Genomic DNA, 13,973 nt, shown 5'->3' on the forward strand with positions numbered 1-13,973 from the left:
AGCAAAATAAGCCAGTCAGCTTTCAGTATGGGCGGGCTTTTATCCCTTTTCTTGAGGACCGACGTTTTCAGTTGAGTCAGTGCAGCCTACAGGATCGGCATGGCAGAGAGTGCGTGCCCCAAAAAACAAAAGTACAAAACCCACTTCAGCTCAGATTACACAAAAGAATCTCCCTGTCTAATAAGGGTGAACAATAATGACAGTTTCGCGCGATGTACTGTTTGCAACAGTGATTTCAGCATTGCCCATGGTGGCTTAAATGATTGTAAAGGACATGTTGAGGTGAGGAGTGTCATTTCGTGTGCATTATATTTAGGTCTACAACAGGCTGGCATGAAAAGACCAAACTTATTGAAGATTTCCGTAAAGTAACAATGTATGAATATACATCATATATATCACATATATCAAATACACGTCATATATAAGTGTGTATCTTTTATAAATGGGGCTAGCTTATCTAATGTAGCATGTTGGGGAGAATCATATATTTCTGATAAAATTTTAGGTATGATACCGTGTATAACTCTCCTACTTATTGCTCATTTCATAGGTGGAATTACTGGCATGTGCCACGTGGGAGCGTCTGCCCAAATTTTTTAGGCCGAGATTAACTTAGTTTTTGATTTAAAAAAAATTTCCAATATGTAATGCCAATTGTACATGCCTGTTCTTTCATTCAAAATCACCATCTTGATCTTCAAATTGACCATATGGTATCTGTATTACATTACACAACATCCTGTCCAGATAAAACCTAGTTAGGACACACAACAGTTGAAAGGGAAGTGATAAGTGATGTTGAATGTTGCCTGCTTAATATGCAAGAGCTCCTGCTACCACGATAACATCAGAAGAAAGCTTAAGAGAATTATGATAGAACTTTTTTCTGGTTTGCTCTTCATTTTAAAGGATTAGAGTATTCAAAGACATGAATAGCTAAAATGCAGAAATATAATACTGTAGAGCTCTTGCTTATATTAAAAGGTGCACTGATTTTTTTTTTTTTTTTTTTTGAAATCATCAAATGTGAATTGATTAAAAACAAGTCTCTTGTCCCATATTAATAATTTTCACCTGGTAGTCCACCAAGAAGGGGAATTTATTTCCAAATAAATTGCAACTTTTTGCTGATAAAATTAATGGTTTTGGGGTAAAAAAAAAAAATAGCCCAAAATCATTAGCTCCCGCCCCCTGGGCCCCCACCGGGGCTCTGCCAGGGAAATCGATAAATCAAACGGGATAAAGAACTGTTTCCGATGGGCATGGCTCGATAGTAGCATTACCGTGCAGATAGGGACACAAACTGTGACGACGTGCCTGACAAAACATATCTGAAAAGTGGACGTGCTGGGAAAGGTTCTGTGTATTCTGTGCTCAGATATGATCAATTATGGAAACAGAGGAGCTAGAAACATCCAGGAGCACATCAAAACAAAAAAGCACAAAGGCACGTTTTACTTAAATTGTCAAAGATAGAGTCAGGAGGAATCTAATATATCGTTACGGTTACCTCCATTATCGCTCACGATATATATTTGTTATCTTAAAGTTTATAAACGTTTTAAACCATCATTGAATTTGAAAACATATATAAATCTCCTTCTCACCCCCGGGGTGGTATCACCGGTACTCACCGGGGGGGGTGGTATCCATGTCATCCTCAAGCTCAGGTCCTCTACCAGAGGCCTGGGAGTTTGAGGGTTCTGCGCAGTATCTTCGATGTTCCTAGGACTGCGCTGTTCTGGACTGAGGCTTCAGATGTTGTTCCTGGGATTTGCTGGAGCCACTCTCCCAGTTTGGGGGTTACTGCCCCAAGTGCCCCCACTACCACAGGGACCACGCAACCCTTGACCTTCCACATCCGTTCCAGCTGCTCTTTCAACCCTTGATACTTCTCAAGTTTCTCATGTTCCTTCTTCCTGATGTTGGCGTCAGCTGGGATCGCCACATCTATCATATCTATATATAAGGGCCCCCCCCCCATGCGCGCTTTGCGTGCGTTATGTCTGCCCTTGGCAGACATTTCAGAGGGTTTTTTTAAAATGTCCCATTCTCATCCCTACATTAATTTGAGAGTTGGCTCTAATAGCTATCGCCAAAGGCTCAAGAGCCAGGGCGAAAAGCATGGGGGAAAGACAGCATCCCTGTCTTGTACCACGCCCTAATGTAAACTGAGGAGACCTATCAAAGTTTGTCAGAACAGAGGACTTGGGACATGCATACAGCATTCTTAATAATGTCATAAATTTGTCGCCAAAGCCAAATTTTTCCAGGGCTGCAAACATGTATCTCCATTCAACTTGATCAAAAGCCTGCTGAGCATCTAGTGAGATAACAGCAGCATGGGGCAATTTAGTAGAGTACATAATATTCAACAAACGGCAGGTGTTAATGAGAATCTATCAGGAATGAACCCAGTTTGATCAGAGTGGATTAAGGTGCCAATGTATCTGTTCAGTCAATTCGTTAGAACTTTGGCTATAATCTATGGATCAGAATTTAGCAGGCTTAGGGGACGATAAGATGCCACATCAGCTTTATCTCTGTCCTTCAGAAGCAGACAAACATGGACATCATAGAGGGTTTGGGGAAACATTCCATCCAACAAAGAGCAGTTTATCATACGAAGTAAAAGGGGTGCAATGGTGTCAATGTGAGCTTTATAAAATTCAATACCAAATCCATCGGGACCGCAAGCTTTGCCATTAGGAAAGGAGCGTATGGCATTTTTAATTTCATCCAGTGTGATACACGCATCCAAAACCTGTCTGACATCATCAAGGGATGGAATTTCCAGTGCATTGAGGAAGTTTGCTATCTCTGTGTCAGTGGCTGTGGACCTTGATGTATATAAATGGCTGTAAAAATCCAAAAATCTTTTGTTTGTTTTTGGGATCAGTTATCAGCTGACCACTAGTAGAGTAGATTTTATGTATTGCCCGATCAGCTTGCACTCCTTTTAACTGTATAGCAAGCAGCTTATGTGCTTTCTCACCAAGCTCAGTATGTTTGTCTCAGCCTATTAATATAATGCCTCACCTGCCCACCAAGAATCTGATTATACTCATTTTATTTTCAAAATAGAGTTGAGGGTGTCCTCAGATTGAGTTTCTATAAGATTCTTCTAATGCAGATAACTCCGACTCAATCTCAGAAAGACGTCTTAGCCTAGCTCTTTTACAGGAAGACTGGTGTGATATGACTTGCCCCCTCACAACAACTTTAAAAGTCTCCCATAATGTTGAATCTGAGACCTCCCCTGTGTCGTTACTTTGCAGGAAGTCTGAGATCTTAATGGATATATATTCACAGAAACCTTTGTCCGTGAGTAGAGTAGGGTTGAACTTCCAGTTATAGTGACGTGCATTTAAGTTAAAATTAATGTTCATTGAGAGGGGAGCATGGTCTGAGACTAAGATACTATGATATGTGGAATTATCTACTTTTGATATTAATCTAGCATCAACTAAGAAGTAATCAATTCTGGAGAAGCTGCCATGGACTGGGGAGAAAAAAGAACATTGTCTGTCAGAGGGGTGTTGAAGTCTCCATATGTCTACTAAATCAAGTGACTTCATGAGATTATTAAGAGTGGGTACAGATTTTAAAGGTGGGGCTGGTTTCGAAGAAGACCTGCCAATCTGAGGGTCTAGATAACAGTTGAAGTCTCCACCTATGATAATATTGTGAGTGCTATGGTTGGCCACAAGATTGAAAATTTTGCAGAAGAAATCAGGGCAATCAAAGTTAGGGGCATATATGTTTAAGAAGGCTACTGGAACAGAGTTAATTGTACCTGTGACAAGGACATATCTCCCAGCTGGATCAGTGGACATGGACTTGAAACTAAATGCAATAGTTTTGCAAATAAGAATAGCAACCCCCCTTGCCTTAGAAGAAAAAGAAGATTGGTAAATGTGGGATATCCATAAAGATCGTAATCGCCCTTGCTCAGTTGGCTGAATATGGGTCTCTTGCAAAAAAAAATATCTGCTGACAGGGATTTAAGATGTGAAAAAACTTTCCCTCGCTTTAATCCTCCACCAAGGCCTCTACAATTCCAAGATATGAAAGTAATAGGACCTTGTCCTGACCTTATCGAACAATTATCCTGCATCTAAGTAAACGCATTGTAGAGATTGACATAAGAACTCCATATCTGGCAGATTGACATAGAACAAACACAACCCCCCCCCAAAAAATAAACCCCCCAAGCCGCAGTGGAGAACTATGCGGCTTACCATACTTCCTATAAGGAAACTGCCGGGTAACAGAGCCAGCTGAACTACACACCAAAAACTAGCCTAAGCCAACAGCTCCGTGAGAACCTCCGATACAGTGAAATAAACCAACGTATTACTGCACAGATAATATAGCCTACTGTATATTGCCTCGCTGAATTACCATATTCATGAATAACGCATAACATGCAAAGAAGTTAGACCGGGCAACTAAGCTCAGTAAATCACTATTTGAATGAAAAGTCCTGCTTCCTTTGCAAGAAACTTATTGCCCATAAAACAAAAAAAAAAACTTGGCTGCAAAGATCAAATACTTGCTAAACATCGAGCTTTCTATGAAAACGTTAAGCTTTATCTGTTAGAGTTTCGGCAAATCGTTCTGCAGCTGCTGCTGTCTCGAAGACATTCACGGTGTTGTCATAGACCACATGAAGTTTGGCTGGATAGTGAAGGGAGCACTTGGCTCCCGCCTCGGTGAGCCTATACCTCACAGTGTTGAAGGACTGTCGCTGGGCTGCCACCTCCGCTGTATAGTCGGGGAATATCGACAGCTTCTCTCTGTTGTAGTTGAGCGGTGCCAGCTGACGACTTAGCCGCAAGATGTCTCGCATGTCTCTGTCGTTATGAATTTTAGCGATGATGGGTCTTGGCCGCTCGTTTTCTTTGGGCTTGGGCTTCAAGCTGCGATGTGCTCTGTCCACCTTCACTGGTTTGCTGAAGTTGTCCTGACCAAGTAACTCTGGGATCAACTTGGAGATGAATTCAGTAGGTCGACTCTTCTCTTCTCCCTCTTTGATACCAACAATTCGTATGTTTTGCCTACGAGAGCACCCCTCTAAATCATTGAGCTTGGCACTGAGGCGGCCATTAGCCACCTGCAGCTCGTTGCATGTGGCCTCCAGTGTCGTAAGGCGTTGGTCAGCAGTCGAAAGAGCCTCATCCATATCACCCATACGACATTCAACTTCGTGTTGTTTGTGCTGAAGAGTGGACAGGCATGACTGTATTGAATCAAGACGCTCTTCCATTGATTTCTTAAGACCATCCACTAGTTTAGAAACTTTGGCTAGCTCCGCACCTTGTTTAGTGATAGCAGCTAATATCGCTTCATTGCTAGCAGCACTGGAAGATGAACCTTTCCCACTTTGAGTTTCTTTTTCCTTATTGGGCATCTTGGCGTAAAACTGAGTTCGATAGACGTAAGAAGAACTTAAACAGCAGGCAGTTTCAGAAAAACGTTGGTATGCCGTAAATATTAACTTTTAAAAGGAGGTAACAACACGGAGCTCAAGAGATGAACGTCTTACTCCATTACTGCACACTAGCGCCCCCCCAGAAATCCAATCTTTAACTGAAATAAATCTATTCAGAGAAAAACAAATCCCTCAAGAAATAAGTATTTTCAACAAAAACCCATTGGCGCCCCTGGAAATTAGTCAACGCAATGTAATTAATAGGCCATTTGCAGGAATTGGTCACGTGTCAATTTTCCCCATAGCAACAAGCCCGTGGTGGGTAAGCTAACTTGACATTCCTTGACAACCATAAGAGTTTGACTGGTGATGCGAAGCAATCCACTTCACAGGGGTGATAGCGTTCCGGCGCGCCGCGCTGGATTTCCGGCGCGCCGTGGCTGGGGAAAAAAAAAAAAAATCTAGTTCGCCCTTTGTCCTGTGTCATTCTGAGATGCGCAGATAGACAGTAAAGGGAATTCGGAATTCCCTTTACTGTCTATCTGCGCATCTCAGAATGACACAGGACAAAGGGCGAACTAGATTTTTTTTTTTTTTTCCCCAGCCACGGCGCGCCGGAACGCTATCACCCCTGCTTCTATAATAGCCGTTTTTACCTTTTCTACTGTCTTTTTTTTTTTTTTTTTTTGGACCTGAATTTTCATGTGTACTTGGAAAAAGTTTGTGCTTTTAACTTCTGTCATAAGTTAAAGCGAATCATTGGCCGTAAAAGAGTTTTTTGGATTCAAGTTGGTTTCCGCCGAAAGAAATTCATGTGCGAAATGGCGGATTTCTCAGGTATGTTTATAACTTATTTCTCCTTTTCTACCTTTATCATTCGCTTAACGTGTGAAGATTCTTGAAAATAAATACAGATATATCCGCTATTTTGTGCGTGAATTTCTTTCGGCAGCGACCAACTTGAGTCCAAAAAACTCTCTTTTATGGCCAATGATTTGCTTTAACTTATGACAGAAGTTAAAACCACAAACTTTTTTCCAAGTACACACACACACACACACACACACACACACACACACACGGCTCAAAAAAGACAGTAGAAAAGGTAAAAACAGTTACAGTATTATAGAAATGGATTGCTTCGCATCGCCAGTCAAATTCTTATGGTTGTCAAGGAATGTCAAGTTAGCTTACCCACCACAGGCTTGTTGCTATGGGGAAAATTGACACGTGACCAATTCCTGCAAATGGCCTATTGCACATTGTACATTTTTGAATTGATTGGAGTGTGTAGGAACTTTCAACATCCATGACTTCTTGTTTAACTGGGGTAAAAATATGAGGGAATACGGAGGCCAAATTCGCTTAGTCACCCATTAACATGGGAAAGATAAGAGAACACACAAACCGAATGAGGGAGAAGTGTGTTGACCTTCATAAGTCAGAGAATGGTTCTAAAATAAAGTAATAGCTACTTGCCTGAAAATGCCCATTTCTACTCTTAGGTCAATAATAAAGTGAACACCAACTGGAACTGTTACAAGCTTGCCTGCAAGAGGACCCAAGTTTATTTTTCTCCCGTATACAGTGAGGAGGGTAAGAGAGGCGCAAAAAAAAACAAACCATAAGCATCACTATTGGTGAATTACAAGTAAAATCTTAGGGTTTTCAAGTCTCCAAACCCACCATCAGATGCCACCTCCATGCCAACAGATTATTTTGAAGGTATGTCAGAAAGCTTTTTTTGGGTCAGTTACAAATGTAACGGATTTACAAATGTAAGCACCTGAAGTTTGCAAAATGCTACTATAATTTTTCACTAGAATAGGGTTCTATGGTCTGATGTAACAAAAATGGAGCTTTGTGGCAACGCACACTCCAGGTGGGTTTGGTGTAAAAAGGTTGGCTATAATGAAAAGAACCTGATCCCAACTGTACAATATGGTGGAAGTTCTGTGATGTTTTGGGGCTGTTTCCTCCAAAGGCCCTGGAATCCTTGTTAGGGACTCTGAGAAATGCCAGATCTTTTAAAATCAAAATCTGGGTGCCTCTGCCAGGAAACTAAAACTGGGTCGTCATTGGATTTCCAAGAGGATAACAATCCAAAGCATATGTCCAAATCAACACAAAAATGGTTTACTGACCACAGAATCAAGCTTCTGCCATGGCCATCTCAGTCCCCAGACCTGAACCCCATTGAAAACCTGTGGGGTGAGCTGAAGATGATGCACAAGACAGGGCTGAGGACCCTGGATGATCTGGAGAGATTCTGGAAAGTGGAATGGTTTCGGATGCCCTGCTCTGTATTCTCCAACTTTTATAAAATATGATAGAAGACTTGGTGCTGTTTCACTGATAAAGGGAGGATGTATAGAGTATTAAAGGCAGGGGTGCCAATAATAGTGGCATGTGTTTGTTGAAAATTTTCTTAATGAGGGATTTGTTTTGTTTTCTTTCTCTGAATATGTTTTTCAATTAAAGGTTGGAATCCCTCTCCCCAGGCTACTTTACCAAAAGATGAATTTTTTTTTTCTGAACCATTTTTATTGTCCCCTGCTGGTCAGGAGGCCTGAAGGGGGATTATGTCCTGGCAATGTCTGTCCGTCTGTCCCAGGAAGCGTGTTCACCTTCTGAAATCAACTCTTCTCGTGATTTTTGGAGGAATTTCATGAAACTTGGCAGGATTCTTTATGTCAGTACTATGCATTTTGTAATTTAATTCAATTCGGTCATGTTTTACCAAAGCTACAGTCCTTGATTAGCAAAATTATACTTTGACAATTTTATGAGTGTTTTTCCTTCTGAAATCAACTCCTCTCACAATTGTTGGAGGAATTTCACGAAACTTGCCAAAAGGCGTTGTTGGATGGCAGTAGTACGCATATTGTTACTTTGTTCAATTCGGTTGCATTTTACCAGAGTTGTGGCCCTTGATCAACAACCTTGTACTTTCACAATTTCATGAAGGTGTGCTTGCCTTCTGACATCAACTCCTTTCAATTTTTGGATGAATTTCTCAAAGCTTGGCAAAAGGCCTTGTTATATGACGGTAATACGCATATTGCGATTTAATTTTGTTTGTGAAAATTTTTACCAGAGTTTTGACCCTTGATTAAATAACTTGTACTTTGACAATTTCATGAGGGTGTATATTCTTCTGAAATCAACTCCGCTCACAATTTGTGGAGGAATTTCACCAAACTTGGCAAAAGGCTTTGTTATGACAGTTATACGCATATTGAAATTTCATTTAACGTGGGCATATTTTACCAGAGTTATGCCCTTGATTATTAACAAACTTGTACTTTGGCAATTTCATCAAGGTGTGCTTACTTTCTGAAATCAACTTCCCTCACTATTATTATTATTATTATTATCATCATCTCCCACTGGCCGAAAAGCCTGAAGGGGGATTATGTCGTGGTGATGTCTGTCCATCCCGGGAAGGGTGCTTACCTTCTGAAATCAACTCCTCTCACAATTTTTGGAGGACTTTCATGAAACTTGACAGGATTCTTTGTTATATGTCAGTACTACGCACATTGCAGTTTTCATTCTATTCAGTCACATTTTACCAGAGTTATGGCATAGTTGCCAGTGGGGGATATTGTGCTCTCAGAGCATTCTTGTTACTTATCTTTATCAGCGGTGCCAATAATTGTGGAGGGCTTGGTATCCCTTTGCTGTATGTCACCCCCACAATCCACAAGGCAAAATAAATGAAATGTTTAAGCCTAGGTGTACTGTTTGTTCTAGGTGGAGAATGAAGAGCTAAGGCACATCTTGTGGACATCTGTGCTTTTTTACAAATCCCCTGATGTGGAGTTGACTGCCTGCATTATGCTGTCTACCAAAGCTGTTTACTTTATCCTGAACGATGTTGCGTCCACGCTCAGTGATCAAGCTTGTAAGTGGCCACGTTTTTACCAAGTTCTCTACAGTGGTGCTTGAAAGTTTGTGAACCCTTTAGAATTTTCTATATTTCTGCATAAATATGACCTGAAACATCATCAGATTTTCACACAAGTCCTAAAAGTAGATAAAGAGAACCCAGTTAAACAAATGAGACAAAAATATGATACTTGGTAATTTATTTATTGAGCAAAATGATCCAATATTGCACATCTGTGAGTGGCAAAAGTATGTGAACCTTTGCTTTCAGTATCTGGTGTGACCCCCTTGGGCAGCAATAACTGCAACGAAACGTTTCCAGTAACTGTTGATCAGTCCTGCACACCGGCTTGGAGGAATTTTAGCCCATTCCTCCGTACAGAACAGCTTCAACTCTGGTATGTTGGTGGGTTTCCTCACATGAACTGCTTGCTTCAGGTCCTTCCACAACATTTCGATTGGATTAAGGTCAGGACTTTGACTTGGCCATTCCAAAACATTAACTTTTATTCTTCTTTAATCATTCTTTGGTAGAATGACTTCTGTGCTTAGGGTCGTTGTCTTGCTGTATGACCCACCTTCTCTTGAGATTCAGTTCATGGACCGATGTCCTGACATTTTCCTTTAGGATTCGCTAGTATAATTCAGAATTAATTGTTCCATCAGTGATGGCCCAGATGCAGCAAAACAGGCCCAAACCATGATACTACCACCACCATGTTTCACAGATGGGATAAGGTTCTTATGCTGGAATGCAGTGTTTTCCTTTCTCCAAACATAATGCTTTTCATTTAAACCAAAAAGTTCTATTTTGGTCTCATCCGTCCACAAGACATTTTTCCAATAGCCTTCTGGCTTGTCCACGTGATCTTTAGCAAACTGCAGATGAGCAGCAATGTTCTTTTTGGAGAGCAGTGGCTTTCTCCTTGCAACCCTGCCATGCACACCATTTGTTGTCCAGTGTTCTCACGAACATTAACATTAGCCAATGTGAGAGAGGCCTTCAGTTGCTTAGAAGTTACCCTGGGGTCCTTTGTGACCTCGCCGACTATTACACGCCTTGCTCTTGGAGTGATCTTTTTTGGTCGACCACTCCTGGGGAGGGTAACAATGGTCTTGAATTTCCTCCATTTGTACACAATCTGTCTGACTGTGGATTGGTGGAGTCTAAACTCTCTAGAGATGGTTTTGTAATCTCTTCCAGCCTGATGAGCATCAACAATGCTTTTACTGAGGTCATCAGAAATCTCCTTTGCTTGTGCCATGATACACTTCCACAAACATGTGTTGTGAAGATCAGACTTTGATAGATCCCTGTTCTTTAAATAAAACGGGGTGCCCACTCACACTTGATTTCAATCAATGGGATGACAAACACCTGACACTAATTTTACCTTCAAATTAACTGCTAATCCTAGAGGTTCACATACTTTTGCCACTCACAGATATGTAATATTGGATCATTTTCCTCAATAAATAAATGACCAAGTATAATATTTTTGTCTCATTCATTTAACTGGGTTCTCTTTATCTACTTTTAGGACTTGTGTGAAAATCTGATGTTTTAGGTCATATTTATGCAGAAATATAGAACATTTCTAAAGGGTACACAAACTTTCAAGCACTACTGTCTATTCATTAGGGCCGGAGCACCGTTCGGTGCGAAGACCCTATTGTTTTTCGAAGGATGATGATGATGATGATGATGATGATTATTATTATTATTAGGGCCCGAGCACCGTTCAGTGCGAAGACCCTATTGTTTTTAGAAGGATTATTATTATTTTTTTTTTTTTTCTGTGGCGTTTGGCCTTATTTGAGGCATTTCCCATGCATGAAAACTCATGAAATTTGATACACACATCAGTCATTGTAACTGCTTCTCAGCCACAGACGTTTGGCCCCGGGCATGGCCCAGGGACTTCATAGCGCACCTTTTTCCATTTCCCATTGAAATGAATGGGTAGAACTTTGGAGTGATGTCATAAGGTCATTTGGAGTCATGATGACACATGGTCATTTTTAACGTACTCTTCCTAGACGGTTCATCAAATTCATGTCAAACTTGGCAAACATGATGCCAAGATATTGCTGAAGTTGAATTGCGAAGGGATTTTTGATATGTTGTAATATGTTGAAATATACGCATAATATGCCAAGATATTGCTGAATGTTGAATTCGATATCTTGTAATATGATTCTGATACTCTTCAGCCGTTATGGCATCTTTATTAACAATCACGATCTTACACCTTCTCTAGTCGCGGTAGGGAGAACTCCGAACTCTTTTCATCTCTTTACAAACATAACACGCCTGGGCATCTCATCTCATCTCATTATCTCTAGCCGCTTTATCCTTCTACAGGGTCGCAGGCAAGCTGGAGCCTATCCCAGCTGACTACGGGCGAAAGGCGGGGTACACCCTGGACAAGTCGCCAGATCATCACAGGGCTGACACATAGACACAGACAACCATTCACACTCGCATTCACACCTACGGTCAATTTAGAGTCACCGGTTAACCTAACCTGCATGTCTTTGGACTGTGGGGGAAACCGGAGCACCCGGAGGAAACCCACGCGGACACGGGGAGAACATGCAAACTCCACACAGAAAGGCCCTCGCTGGCCCCGGGGCTCGAACCCAGGACCTTCTTGCTGTGAGGCGACAGCGCTAACCACTACACCACCGTGCCGCCCACGCCTGGGCATGTCCTAAACAAAATGTGGTGTCACAACATGAGTTTCAGGCTTGTGACTTGTAACCCACTGTGGTGAAAACACACTACACCTCATTAAATTGCATTACTATCACATATTGTAACTTTACAAAATATTGGATATCGTGAGTCTGATGATATAATTATATACAAGTTTGTGCACACTCGGTCATATGCATATTTATGCATACACACACTCACAAGTATGCACTCACATGCACATGCAACATCTATGAGCACACACTCTCTCTCACTCACTCACACACACACACACACACACCTCTCTCCCTCTGACAGACAGACAGACACACACAATAATAGTGACCTGCCATCATTGTGCATTTTGTTGCAGACATATGAAAACTCTGCATGTGTACACACACACACAGGAAAGCTAAGATGACTTAAAGGAACAGTCCACCGTACTTCCATAATGAAATATGCTCTTATCTGAATTGAGACGAGCTGCTCCGTACCTCTCTGAGCTTTGTGCGACCTCCCAGTCAGTCAGACGCAGTCAGACGCGCTGTCACTCCTGTTAGCAATGTAGCTAGGCTCAGCATGGCCAATGGTATTTTTTGGGGCTGTAGTTAGATGCGACCAAACTCTTCTGCGTTTTTCCTGTTTACATAGGTTTATATGACCAGTGACATGAAACAAGTTCAGTTACACAAATTGAAACGTGGCGATTTTCTATGCTATGGAAAGTCCGCACTATAATGACAGGCGTACTAACACCTTCTGCGCGCTTCGGCAGCGCATTGATACGGAGCTCAGATATCTTTGCGCTGCTGAAGCACGCAGAAGGTGTTAGTATGCCTGTCATTATAGTGCGGACTTTCCATAGCATAGAAAATCGCTACGTTTCAATTTGTGTAACTGAACTTGTTTCATATCACTGGTCATATAAACCTATGTAAACAGGAAAAACGCGGAAGAGTTTGGTCGCATCTAACTACAGCCCCAAAAAATACCATTGGCCATACTGAGCCTAGCTACATTGCTAACAGGAGTGACAGCGCGTCTGACTGCGTCTGACTGACTGGGAGGTTGCGCAAAGCTCGGAGAGGTACGGAGCAGCTCGTCTGAATTCAGATAAGAGCATATTTCATTATGGTAGTATGGTGGACTGTTCCTTTAAGATTACAGCATGAGATGGAGATAAGGAGGAGACACATGTATGGTTTTGTACATATATAAATGTACATTTTCACACAGCAGTCATGGCATTTGCAACATGCAAATCACCTTTGAACATTTGATGAATATATTTATTATTCTTATTCCTGTGTCGCGCTTGGCTTTTTTTGAGGCATTTCCCATGCACGAAAACTCATGAAATTTGATACACACATCAGTCATTGTAACCGCTTCTCAGCCACAGACGTATGGCCCAGGGACTTCATAGTGCCCCTTTTTCCATTTCCCATTGAAATGAATGGGTAGAACTTGGGAGTTCTACCCTTTGGATGATGTCACGCCCAACAGGAAGTGAGGTAATTGGGCTTATATGCGTTTGGATACATGGTCATTTATAACGTACTCCTCCTAGATGGTTCATCAGATTCATGTCAAACTTGGCAAACATGATGCCAAGATATTGCTGATGCCAAGAAATTGCGAAGGGATTTTTGATATCCCTTTGGGATTTTTGATATAAATGACGGACCCTAAAATGCTTTGCAGAATCATAAAGTCAATCAAGTGTAGGTCATAAAAAGAATATTCCCCGACACCTAATTATTTTTGTTTAGTGGACCGAAAGCTACTGATATTGACATGTCTAATTCACATGCCTAGCACAGTATCACCATCTGGCCAAGCAGGAAATGTGCCAAAGATTTTCAGTGCTTTGACGGATTGATCTATGACATGCCTGACATGGCGCCACCAACACACTCACACTCATATACATGTAGCGTGCGC

General features: G+C 41.5%; 1 protein-coding gene across 3 annotated transcripts in view; it reads left to right on the forward strand.

Annotated features, from left to right (window-relative positions):
- nisch (nischarin) overlaps positions 1 to 13,973 on the forward strand; it is a 107,061-nt gene that overhangs the window by 62,334 nt on the left and 30,754 nt on the right. For all 3 annotated transcript variants that reach the window (XM_060910929.1, XM_060910930.1, XM_060910931.1), the window contains one exon: positions 9,194 to 9,344. In XM_060910929.1, the coding sequence (XP_060766912.1) occupies positions 9,194 to 9,344 (151 nt within the window). The remainder of the gene's footprint in view (positions 1 to 9,193; positions 9,345 to 13,973) is intronic.

This window comes from Neoarius graeffei, chromosome 26 (genome assembly GCF_027579695.1).
Source record: "Neoarius graeffei isolate fNeoGra1 chromosome 26, fNeoGra1.pri, whole genome shotgun sequence".
NCBI classification, from domain to species: Eukaryota; Metazoa; Chordata; class Actinopteri; order Siluriformes; family Ariidae; genus Neoarius; species Neoarius graeffei.